Source organism: Diabrotica virgifera, chromosome 10, assembly GCF_917563875.1.
Source record: "Diabrotica virgifera virgifera chromosome 10, PGI_DIABVI_V3a".
Classification (NCBI taxonomy): domain Eukaryota; kingdom Metazoa; phylum Arthropoda; class Insecta; order Coleoptera; family Chrysomelidae; genus Diabrotica; species Diabrotica virgifera.
Genome location: NC_065452.1, coordinates 143,322,200 through 143,334,510, shown reverse-complemented (window position 1 = coordinate 143,334,510; position 12,311 = coordinate 143,322,200). Strand labels below are relative to the sequence as shown.

The following is a 12,311-nucleotide window of genomic DNA, read 5'->3' as shown; positions in this document are numbered from 1 at the left end:
CGCTTAGTTTGAATGTAACCGGCATTTAGTGGTGCTCGTTTTAAAGGCCTTTTCAAACACTACAAAAGGCGTTGGTGGCAATATATACCTAAAACCTACCGTTCCTCTGTTATTTCAAGTTGAATACACCAATTTGAGCATGCACCAAAAAACAAATTCTTTTCACCTACCATATCTCTTTTTGTATTATAAATAGAACATTTTCGAAGGAACGAATCTCTTTGTTATTTATAACCTAAAAAATGTTTTATATAGTGTTTTTAGTTCGATGCATAGTTTTTAAGGTATTCACAAAAAACCGTCCGAAAAGGTGTCATTTTTCAATGAAAATGACCAATTTTCAACTACGCATAACTCAAAAAGTATTGAGTTCTCAAAAAAAAGTATAGACCAGGTTTTGCTTAGAAATAGGTTCTCTAGCCACTTCCGTGCTTATTTTGACCAACAAATTTTCCACCCCCTTGAAGGGGTGGAACCGCCCCAAGATAAAAGCGCCATAGTATATAGGGTAGATTTTGTTTCTTGAGCTATTCCCTACTTACTGTGAAAATATCAAGTACATCGATGTAGTAGGATGGAATTCGGAATCAAATACCCTCATTGACTGCCCTATAATTAATAATGCTCTGCTATGATAGCGTGAGAGAGGACACACACACAAGATTATAGCAAAATTTCTATTTACTGTAACTTTTCGAGTTTTTGAGCTACAGCAACGAGTTTTATGTCATTGGAAAGGTAATTTTGCATTCTTTCAAAATATGTAAAAATATACAGGGCGTATCAAGAAAATTAAGATTTTTTTTCATTTCCGGTTCAAACGGAAGCCACATTTTGGGTAAAATTGATTGTGATAATAGATAATAAAGTTCCAGATATGTCTGCAAAATTTCAAATTTTATTTTCTATCACAAAGGAAGTTACGGGCACTCGAATATTTTTTTATAGAAAATTTATAACTCCCCTCCTATGGGGAGTTAAGAAATCTGACTAATGTCATTCAATTTACCGATAGTATTTCAAAAATATGTCAAAAATAAACAAATTCCTTGGAGCCATTTTTGAGAAAATCTAGTTCAAAGTTATGTCAAATTTTGACCCCTTAAATATAGGCAACCCATACCTTTTTCTGAAAACCGATAATATTATTCTTATAGCATCATCTTTAAACTATATAACATCTTTTTCAAATTAAACTTATCTTAAACAAGTTTTTAGATAGGTAGGGAAATGTGTCGGGTGGGCGCTCGCCCATGTTGGCCGCCATTTTGAATTTGGAAATGTCAAATTCCGTATTTCTATTTACTTATCGATGAGCTAACTGAGTTAAATTTCATTCGTTTTGGTCAAGATTTGCAAAAATGGGCCCTAAATAACCCCCCTATTTCAGCCCCCCCTTGAGAGGTTTTTTTGAAAAGCTTAGTTTCTCGACAACATTCTCTTAAACTTACTCATACCGAATTTCATCGAAATCGGTCCAGTAGTTTTTTCTGGGGGGTGGAGACATACGTACGTACATACGTACGTACATACTTCCGACATGTTTTTTTTATTTGCTTTTTAGACTCAGGGGGACTCAAAACGTCGAAAAAAAGTGAAATCTGAAAAATTTTTTTTGCACGATCCTATAACTTTATCTATTATACTATACTACGTATGTAGTAAGTACGATAAAGTAAAAAGAATAACCATTTTCAATTTCGTTGCAACACGAAACTACAGCCGAACCATATTCTAGTTCTATCAGAGAGTGCTGCAAGCACCTCTACCGGTTTCGAAACTTATTAGTCTCTCATCAGGAGGCACATATGCTGCTCTCTCTGATCCAACCAAAACAAACCCCTGCGTACAGTCACTAATTGCAACGAAGTAAATGTCATAGATGCCCTAGCATATAAATTGTAAAATTCCCTCATCTTCCTTAGTCTCAGCATCCGTATGGCTTGCAAATTGTAGAAGCCTCGGAGGTGTAACCAGAGAAGGTTCTCATTGTTTTCAGTCTGGTGGGATGTAGAGTAGCATTATGTTGTTTTATATGCCATTAGAGTGAAAACTTAGTCTTTTGCTAGCAGTTGCCGCTAGGGCATCTATGCCATTTCGTTCGTTGCAATTAGTGACTGTACGCCGGGTTTGTTTTGGTTGGATCAGAGAGAGCAGCATATGTGCCTCCTGATGAGAGACTAATAAGTTTCGAAACCGGTAGAGGTGCTTGCTGCACTCTCTGATTGGACTGGAATAATGATGCGGCTGTAGTTTCGTGTTGCAACGAAATTGAAAATGGTTATTCATTTTTTATTTAAAATGTTAACAATTTGATTAGGAGCATGCCCACGCAAAATGAAGCCTGCATAAGGGCCAAGGATGGTAACACTGACTACTAAAACAAACTAAACAAATAAAAACAATTTAAACGTTATTGACTTTAAAACAAAATAGTCTCAATTTGTTATTGCAAGACTTTATTGTTGTCTTTAATTTTTCTGAATTGCTTTAAAATAAACATTGTTTGATTTCGTATGTTGTTTTTTTTAAATACGCTTGAAATAATAAGAAAAATCAGATGATTTCAAGTTTGGTTGTGTGTATTGGTCCAAACATAATGTATAGTCCGTCTAGAAAGTATCCGGAAAAAAGAAAGCAGAATTATAATTTTACGGTATTTATTTCTATCACTTGAAATATAAAATTTCAACAAATAATTCATCTCATTTACGTATACAACCTCCATTTAAATCTACATTAAACTAAACGTCCAGGTACACCCGAAACTAGGTCAATGCCATAATTTTCGGGAATGGTGTTCCAGGTCTGTAAAACTGACCGAATCAAACCTTCTTTATGTCGTGGCGCTGCTCGTTCCACTTCAATCTTTATCAGTCCCCATATGTTTTCAATGGGGCTAAGATCTGGAGATGCTGCTGGCCACGGAATTGTTGACAATTCGTCTTCTTGCATCCAAGCTTGAGTATAAGCAGAAGTATGGCATCTTGCTGAAAACGCCACCTCTCTGGATATTAAACATTAGCCGTTTCAAGAAGAAAACCATTTAGGATGTCACAATATTTCGCACTATCAACAGTACCATTAACTATACAGAGAGGTGTAGCACCACGCTGAGATATTGCTCCACAAACCATTATTTTAGTGGGAAATTTGGAAATTTGAACGGTAGCATTTTCTGTTGATAGGACTTTTAGATGATTTGCACCAAGCAGGAAACAACTTTCATCAGATATAAAGACATTATTAAAATTATCTTCTCGAAAACGTTGACAAAAATCTATTCTTCGTTGCCTTTGCAGAGGTGTCATTGTAGGGAATTTTTTTGGATTTCTTGATATGTAACCTTGCTTTTTCAGTGCCATCCGGACAGTTTCTGGGCACACTTTTATTCTTCGTTGATTTCCAAATCTGTTCGCTAATTTTCGAAACCCTAGGCGCGGATTTTGTCGTCCCAAAGCCACTAAAGCATTTAAATTGTTTCCGCGAATCTTACGCGGTCTACCCGAAACTGGTCTATGTCTCATATCTATGCCATTTTTATCCTCTTTATTGTCTCATACACTGCACTTTTTCCGACTTCAGTCAATTGCACTAATTTTTTAACGTTTCGGACACCCTTTCTATACAAATATTCCACCACTTTTCTTTTTTTCTACTTGCGACATTATTTCACAAATCTTAAGTCTGTTTACAAACAACAATATTTGACAGATGGTGTTGTCATGCGATTTTGTCCATAACCTACTATCGGCACAACCTACTTGATGCATTACTTTTGTCTTAAAATGTTACAAAAAGGAAATCTATTAAAATTAGGAAAAATATAAAATACCGGATACTGTCTAGACTACGGACTATACTTATTAACAAAATTGTGTAGCACTGTGGATGATGGACTAATTCAGTTTTTTGAATTGCAGCTACTGGAATTGCACAGTCAGTTTTACCAGGGCAAGCTCTCCGTCAAACAGCAATAGCTCCATCTCCTAGTATACCCATTAAACCAAGTACTACATCAGCATCTCCAACTCCCATATCAGTACAGGCGCCTTTGATGCGAACACCGCCCAAAGTAGGTGCCTATCATGCACAATTCCAGACTGCAGGTACAGCTCCCCAAACCCCTCCCAAGAAAAACGCAGCGGCTGCTAGAGGAGTTCCTCCTCCTATCCCCCCTAATAAACCAGTGATTCCCTCCAAGGCTTCCTCTACAGTGCGAAGGCCTGATAGTGGAGAAATTGAAAAGAAGAAACCAAATGTACCTCTTAAGGATGGAGAGGCTCTGCGGCAGGGACAAGGAATAGAGATGCTCGGCCAAGAGTTAGCTGATTTTCAACAAATGTTCGTGACAATGGCAGCTAGCAATAATACTTAAGAACAATATAAACATTTTCTAGACTTAAAAGATATTGTTGAGATTGTGAATGCAGGAAAATTGTGATTAGCTGAAATTTTTATTTATTTTATTTAGATTAAAATCTTTAATTGGAAAAATATATTGGAAATTTGTGTTTATATTTTTTTCGCCTATGTCGTCGACACTAGGACAACACCAACAAGGCTTCAGAAAAGGAAAATCGACTATAGACGCCATTCACCTACTAATACAACATCTTACTAGAAAAGAAAAACTTGAATATACCAGCAAAACTGATTAGATTAGCGAAAATGACAATGGACAACTCTGTAGTAAAAGCAAACCAGGGAAATACAGAAACTATCAATATAGAAATAGAATTTCGACAAGGTGACAGCCTCTCTACAAAACTTTTTAACATAGAGATGGAGCGATTAAAAAACTTGAATCAACAAAGCTCTACACAAATTACAGGATACGCTGACGATTTGGTAATAGTCACAAGAAATAAAAAAAGCTTAGAATACTCACTGTTGACTCTGATACAAGAAGCTAAAGTTAAGAGGACTAAAAATGACTGAAGAAAAGACAAAGTACATATGCTAATTTCAAGGAAACATTGTAACCTAGATATTAAGATTGCACAATGTACATTCCAAAAAGTAAAAAGATTAAAGTATCTAGGTGTAACGATAGACAGCTCAAATGACAGAAGCGCAGAGATAACCAAAAGAGTAAAAACGGGCAATAAAGCATAATATTGTAAATACTAAAAGACATGAGCAAAAACACTAAGATGAAAATATATAAAACTGCAATAAGGCCCATCATATTTTACGCACCAGAGACAATGTGACTGACTAATATAGACGAAGAGAAGTTAAGAATAATAGAAAGGAGGATAGTAAGAAGAATCCTTGGCCCAAAAAAATCCAAGATGGAGAGTTTAGACGATTATTTAATAACGAGATACATGGAGACGATATAGTCAGATATATAAGGGCTCAAAGGTTGAAGGATCGGGTATGTACTAAGACGGGAGGAAGATACATTAATAAAGAAAATATTAAAGTAGTAATCTACAAATATAGTCCATAGTACGTCGTCCTTTTTGGAAGATGATTACAAAAGTCTTAAAAATGGTATTAACTGCTTCGTTTGAGCGAGTCTACCACTTTCTAAAACATTTCAGAGTGCAGGTTGGACTCGTTTTCGCGTCATTAACATATTTACATTGTCGGACCAACGTACTTATATCTAATTAATAAAGATTAACTCCGCAACCGAGATTAACCGGCAACGTAAATATGTTAATGACGCAGAAACGCGTCCAACCTGCACTCTGAGATTTTTCAGAAAGTGGTAGACTCACTCAAACGAAGCAGTTAAGACCATTTTTACGACTTTTGTAATCATCTTCCAAAAAGGACGATGTACTGTGGACTAATAAAAAACCTCCAGGGCCATGGAGACCAAAGTACAGAGAAAGAAGCAGACTATGGCTAGGGATGCTAAAAGCGATCACACAAGAAATAAAGTCTTGGATATCGGAAACAAGAAAATATAAAAATAAAAAGGAACAATACAAAAACGCAAATCAAACAAAGAAGCGAAAGAATTGTGGCTATCAGGAAAATGTTCATTGATAGAAAGGTTAGATAATCAACATGACATCTTGTTGACAAACATATATAAAGATAAATTAAAGAAACAGCTGGCATATACAAAAAAGAGGTATTGGAAATGTAATAGACAAAAACAACAAAGTAATAATTGAAAGTGCAACGAAAATAAATAGATGGGAAGAATATATATAAAAGATCTATTTGAAGACGACGAAAGAATGGAGACCATAGCACCAAGAGGTAGAACTGGACCTACAATTACCAAAGGGAAAATTGAAAAAGCACTAAAATGATAAAGCCAAGGGACCGGGGGTCCGGACAAATAATCCCCATACATTTTTTGGACAAAATATCCCCACAAAAAAATTCCGGACAAAAAATCCCCAAAAAATATTTGCTGCCGAATAGTTCTCTAAAAGTTTTCCCGAAATTTTACCAATTTTCGAATTCCATGCCTAAAACTTCAAATTTTACATGACAAAAAATATGAATTTTTTCAAAAATCTTTCAAAGCTGCTCGGCCAGATGGGAGAAGGTCTGTAGGTTGGCCTAGAAAGAAGTGGAAAGATGCAGTCAGAGAATATCTGGAAAAAATGGGAGTGAGACAACGGGAAATAGTGGCACAGGACCGACAAACATGGAAGGCAGTAAACGCGGACTCTCGATGAGTTATAAGCACATTGATGATAATGATGACTAAATATTTTTGACATTAAATTTACAAAAAGGAACAGGTTTTTTGCATTACAATCAAGAGTATCGTTTTCAAGACCAACAGTTATCATCACGAATAAGCAATGTTTTGAACATAGTTATTCAAAGCAGAGTGAGCAAAGGATTTAAGTGAATACCTAATTACAACATGATTCCCACAGCCTTAGCTCATTCCCCATATCTTCCACAATTTTTGCAAAAAACTCACACTCTTTTGTCATGTACAATTTTGAAGTTTTCGACATGGAATTGAAATTCGAAATTTGGTAATCGAAATTATGTACAATTCATGCTTAATCTTAATTGCTATTCATTTTTTTCGTACCGAAAAGCGGCTTCATGGCGATTGCTATCTAACTCTCATGCACTGAGGCTGAAAAACATTTTCGATTGCATTCATGGGAAAACTTTAAAAGAATTATTCGGCAGCAAATATTTCTTGGGGATATTTTGTGTGGGCATTTTTTGCCCGGGGATTTTTTGTCCACAGATAATTTGTGGGTATTTTTCGTCCGGGGATTATTTGTCCTAGCTTCAGGGACCTGATGAAATACCTACAGAAATTTTAACATTGTACTAACAGAGAACCACATAGATACTATTAGAATTATTCAACGAAATTTACTATACCGGGGAAATTTCGAAAAAATAGCTAATATATGAGTTTATCCCAATATCCAAAAACCTAACGCAATGAAATGTGAGGAATATTGAATCACGTTTTAAAAGTTTTCTATAAAGTGATCCATGAACGTGTCTACAAAAAACTAGACGATAGCGTACCTAACAGAAAACCAACTGGGATTTAGAAAAAGCGTTGGCTTTCTAAACAAACCCTCATAGAACGGTGTCGAGTTGTCAACTGTGACGTATTGATACGTCTGGTTGATTTTGAAAAAGCCTTCGACAAAATACACCATATAGAAGGCTTGCAAAGATATTACGGAACATAGAAATAGATGATCATGATGTGAGAATCATTACAAATTTATACCGATGTCAGAAAGCCATAATTCGAGTAGACCAACAAAAATCGAAAGAGATTCCAATAAGAAGAGGACTACAAGTACAAGGATGTGTACTTTTTAATATATGCTCAGAAGAAACGTTCAAAGAGGCATTAGAAGACATAAATGAGAGTCCGGTCCTGAACATGGTAACACAAACTGTGTTTACATTTCAGTCCCAAAAAATCATCTTTTTTCAAGTAGTTTATATCCAGATAAACTTGAAAATAAGCAAAAAGTAATAGAGTTGATTGATAAATACGGATATACCAGTATATTTATCAGTCAACGGTAATAGTATATAGTGCAGTTACCTTACGGAATAAACCAGTGAGTTTTTATTATTTATTTATTCAAAACATTACAAAGCATACCGTTTGTAAGGTTAAGTGACGGCCGAAAGGCCAGTTCTCGAAACTAGTTCTGGTTCTGAAACTGGTTCATAATTACTAATGAGTATACCAAATGATACCAGATCCGACCTAACTAATTTGTCAACAATCATGACTGAAGATCATCAACAACCTCAAAACAAAACCTGATATTCAACTGTGCTTAACAATGCTTCTTCAATTCAATTTCCTTCAAAGCTGCAAGCAATTTTATTTAATTCGCTACCTGATACTAAAATAGAAGAGCACTTAATAGCACTTGGTGAAGTTGTTCATCCACGGAATATTTTATTTTCATCAAGGCTATCAAATAACAGAATATGTATTTATCTCTCCAGCGAATCCCTGGTGGAAAAATTTATGTCCGGTCCAGCAGAAATAACAATTAAAGGCGAAAATCTAAAAGCACGAAAATTGATAACTCCAAACGAAAGACTGTTACTATCGGGTGTTTGCCCTTCTATTCCACATATTCTAGTAGAGAATGAGTTAACCAAATTCGGTCTTAAATTAATGTCACCTTTAGCCTTCCTTAGAATCGGTAGTCAACTTCCAGAATTTCAACACGTCCTCAGTTTTAGAAGACAAACTTATATTCAACCATTTGTAGATATAGACCTTCCCTCTTCTTTCTTAATGACATATGATCAAACTTCGTATCGCATATATTTAAGTTTAGATAAACCTTCATGTTTTATCTGTAAGAACACAGGTCACATTGCAGCAAATTGTTCAAATCATAATCAACAAAATTATTCCTCTCATATCCAACACCAACCGCAACAACCAATACAACAACAACCAATACAACAACAAACAATGCAACAACAACCAATACAACAACAACCAATACAACAACAACAACCACAAGAATCCCCCAAGTCTATTCCATCACCCCTAGAAATGGAACCAAATCATCCAGTCAATAATTCTAGTGCCGAACCTTCACTTAACCAACAAACAGATACTAATTTAATGCCCCCCGTATTAATTATGGAAACTAATTGTATATCTAAGGATCAGTCAACGACCAATAAGAGAACAATTTCGGAAATTAATACTACTCCATCTCCCACTGAAGAATTAAATAAAGAATTTAAAGTAAACACAAACCAAAAAGAAACAAAAAAAGCAAACTGAATCTACCAGATCAATTCAGGAAATAATGATGCCAACAAAAACAGTATTTCACGATACGTCAAATAATTTTAACTTAACATATGAACAAACACTTGACTTTTTTGAAAATTATACTAGCTCGACTGATCCCATTAGTTTATTACAAACATACACAACGGATTTACCCAACTTTATTTACGTGTTAACAACAATTAAGCCATATTTTACAGAAAAAAGCATGAAAACCAAATGCACTAAATTAATAAACAAAATCGAAAAAATGCTACACGATCCCGCTTATCAAGATAGTGATTGTTCGACAAATTCAGCTCCAGAAATAAACTAAAATCTTCGAACCGATACTACAATGGAATGTTAACGGGTTTTATCCCCGTTTAGAAATGCTTAAACATTTATGTTCAATAATCTCACCATCAATAATATGTTTACAAGAAACAAACTTTAAAGGATATCATAGTTATGACATGAAGAATTATTCTTGTTTCCATAAAAACTGAGACAACGCAAATATCGCTAGTGGAGGAGTTGTTACGTATGTTAACAAAAAATATGAATCAGAAGCATTAGTAATCAATAGTAATTTAGAAGTAGTAGGAGTATCAGTATCCTTTCCACAAAAAATGAATATCTGTAATATTTATATTCCACCTGACTTACCTATCACAGAAGCAGATATTTCAGATGTATTAGATCAGATTCCCACTCCCAGAATAATCGTTAGTGATTTTAACAGCCATAATCCAATATGGGGATCTCTTGGAATAAATTCCAAGGGCAAAATTTTAGAAAACATAATTACCTCAAAAAACCTAAACGTACTGAATGATGGACAATCAACAAGATATAATATTCATACAGGTACTTCATCAGCTATCGACCTGTCATTATGTGATCCTGTATTGCCAGCAAAGTTTTCATGGGATGTAATTCCGTTTTTATTTGGAAGTGATCATTATCCTATTAAAGTCTCTTTTAACAGTAATTATGAAGATACTAATACAACCCCAATTCCAAAATGGAATCTAAAGAAAGCCGATTGGTATTTATTCAAAAAGTATATTCAACAGAACTGCCATAGCTTAAAAGAAGTCACCGAAAATCATCATATAGATGAACTTTTGAATTCGTTTATACCATTAATCCATCTTGCCGGTGAAAATCATATAGGTAAAACACAAACTCTACATAAAAGAAATTCATTACCATGGTGGAACGCAGAGTGTACTGATATAATAAAGAAATATAAAAAATCCTTTAACAAATTGAAACGTCACAAAACACTTGAAAATATAGAATATAAGAAGTTACGGGCTCAAGCTAGATATATAACTAAAAAGAACAGAAAAAAATCTTGGCAAGAATTTATGTCCTCTATTAATTCCACTATGCCTATAAGCACCGTATAGGAAAAAGTTAGAAAAATATCTGGAAGTAATACCTATAAAAAGATTCCATTTCTATGCAATAACAAACAGATAGTAACATCTGATAACGAAATAGCAGATTTATTAGCAAAACAATTTGAAATGAACTCCAGCAATAACAACTTTTTTAAAGAATTTATCAATAACAAGATGATTTCGGAAAATAAATTAATAGATTTTAATTAATAGATTAATAGATTCCCGTTAGTTTCTTACAAAATCGACCAGATAATGGAAAACAATATCTTCTTAACCTATACAACAGAATTTGGACTAATAATGAGTTTTCCACAAAATGGACGCAGGCGATAATAGTTCCATTACTAAAACCAAATAAACCACGAACTGATCCCGAATCCTATAGGCCAATTTCGCTTACCAACACAATGTGTAAAATCGTGGAAAAAATGGTGAATAATATACTAAGGTGGTTTTTGGAAAATAATAAATTAATAATCAATGAACAAAGCGGCTTTCGCAGGAACAGATCCACTATAGATAATTTAATTGACCTAGAATCCGAGATAAATGAATCGTTTGCAATTGGACAGGAATGTCTTGCGGTTTTTTTCGATATAACAAAAGCGTTTGACATGGCTTGGAGATACGACATTCTTAACACACTAAGTCAGTGGGGCGTCAAAGGTAACATGCTATATTTCATTCAAAATTTTCTTAGTAAGAGGCAATTTAAAGTTAAGATAAATGGTACACTATCCAGCACTAAAGACCAAACAAATGGAACACCTCAAGGATCTGTTATTAGTTTCAACACTATTCTTAGTAGCAATAAACAAAATCTTAGAAAACTTTCCAACTTGTTAAAGCGAGATTATACGCTGACGATTTAGTTATATATTCAAGAGGAAAAAATATTCTTTCTATACAGAAAAATTTACAATGTGCATTAAATCACCTTGAAAACTGGTCGAAAGCTGTAGGATTGCAATTCTCTACAACCAAAACTAAATGTATTTTATTTTCAAAAAAAACGGCAGTCTACAACTCCAGATCTTCAGTTATATGGAAACAACTTAACTTATGTGGAACACTTAAAATTTCTAGGAATGATCTTTGATAAAAAACTATCTTGGAAGTACCACATTATGCACATTAAACAATCCTGTCAATCTGGTCTCAATTTAATGCGTACACTGTGCAATCGTAATTGGGGTTCAGATTGTAAAAGTTTGATTCTTATTTACAAATCTCTAGTACGATCCAAATTCGATTATGGATCAATTGTATACTCATCTGCAAAGAAGACACTTCTTGCTCAACTAGAAGTCATACAAAATACAGCATTAAGAATAGCCACAGGAGCATTCTGTACTAGCCCCATTAATAGTTTACAATGTTTAACCGGAGAACCACCTTTAAATTTCCGAAGAATGTACTTGTCATTAGCCTACGCATCATCCATATATGCAATAGAATCGCATCCCACTTTCCACCACACTATTGCAGAACGTTTCAAAGAAACTTATGTAAATAGAAAAACAACTAACCCCCCCTTTTACGAGAGAATCAGAAAATATCTCTCTCTCAATAATATTCAATTCCCAAAATTTTTTAATCAGACAAATACAGTTACTCCTCCGCCCTGGACCTTTCCTCCTGCAATATGTGATCTAACTCTTTCTAAATAC

At 34.5% G+C, this 12,311-nt stretch overlaps 1 protein-coding gene across 1 annotated transcript in view; it reads left to right on the top strand.

Moving 5' to 3' along the window:
* LOC126893213 (CTTNBP2 N-terminal-like protein) overlaps positions 1 to 4,518 on the top strand; it is a 73,374-nt gene extending 68,856 nt beyond the window's left edge. Inside the window, exon 7 of the mRNA XM_050663178.1 lies at positions 3,924 to 4,518. Coding sequence (XP_050519135.1) covers positions 3,924 to 4,378 — 455 coding nt within the window. The 3' untranslated portion in view covers positions 4,379 to 4,518. The remainder of the gene's footprint in view (positions 1 to 3,923) is intronic.
* The last annotated feature ends 7,793 nt before the right edge of the window (positions 4,519 to 12,311 follow it).